The following is a 619-nucleotide window of genomic DNA, read 5'->3' as shown; positions in this document are numbered from 1 at the left end:
GCAACTCTTAAATTCTTTAGAATTTCATCGTAAAATTAATGAATAAAGCCACACCAAAACTTACACGTAGTTCTAGAGAATTAATGTATCTCTTCCAGCAAACCCCGGGTCAGTGGCAGAAAGTATTCTGGATCTTCATACCCGTATACATCGTCACGGAGATCTTCTTCCTCGTGTTCAGCTCCGGCACAGTTCAGCCATGGAACTATGGAGAGGCAGGCGAGCGGAGGGAAAATGCCGACGAGTCCGAGCTGGATAAACTAAAGGAACAGGATGTCAAAACATCAGTTAATTAACTGAAATTAAAAAAGAGAAATGTGTATTGGTGGATGTGTGACCGTTGTGTTTCCACGAACAATATACAATAAATAACGTAGTAAAATATTTAATATTATCCTAGCACGGCACTCATGCAACTCTCCATAAACAATCTGCAATGAGCATAATCATTACAGTGTGGTCAAGGTACTTTAAAACATATATGAATATATCATATGTTCTTTGAGTTTTATTTTATGTACTAGAGGAAAAGGGAATTTAAATTACGTAATAACAAACTTATAATACTAAACACTACAGATGTATGCCTATGTTTGTTTGCGTGTGTTGTGCTTTGCAT

General features: G+C 36.8%; 1 protein-coding gene across 1 annotated transcript in view; it reads left to right on the top strand.

Annotated features, from left to right (window-relative positions):
• LOC119593199 (putative inorganic phosphate cotransporter) overlaps nt 1–381 on the top strand; it is a gene marked incomplete at its 5' end in the record, with an annotated part of 14,183 nt that extends 13,802 nt beyond the window's left edge. The window contains 1 exon segment of the mRNA XM_037942180.1: nt 99–381. Within this exon segment, the coding sequence (XP_037798108.1) occupies nt 99–296 (198 nt within the window).
• Nucleotides 382–619: the final 238 nt, after the last annotated feature.

The sequence above is a fragment of the Penaeus monodon genome, chromosome 31 (genome assembly GCF_015228065.2).
Source record: "Penaeus monodon isolate SGIC_2016 chromosome 31, NSTDA_Pmon_1, whole genome shotgun sequence".
Lineage (NCBI taxonomy): Eukaryota > Metazoa > Arthropoda > Malacostraca > Decapoda > Penaeidae > Penaeus > Penaeus monodon.
Note: the sequence above shows the minus strand (reverse complement) of the source record. Positions and strands in the feature narration are given on the sequence as shown.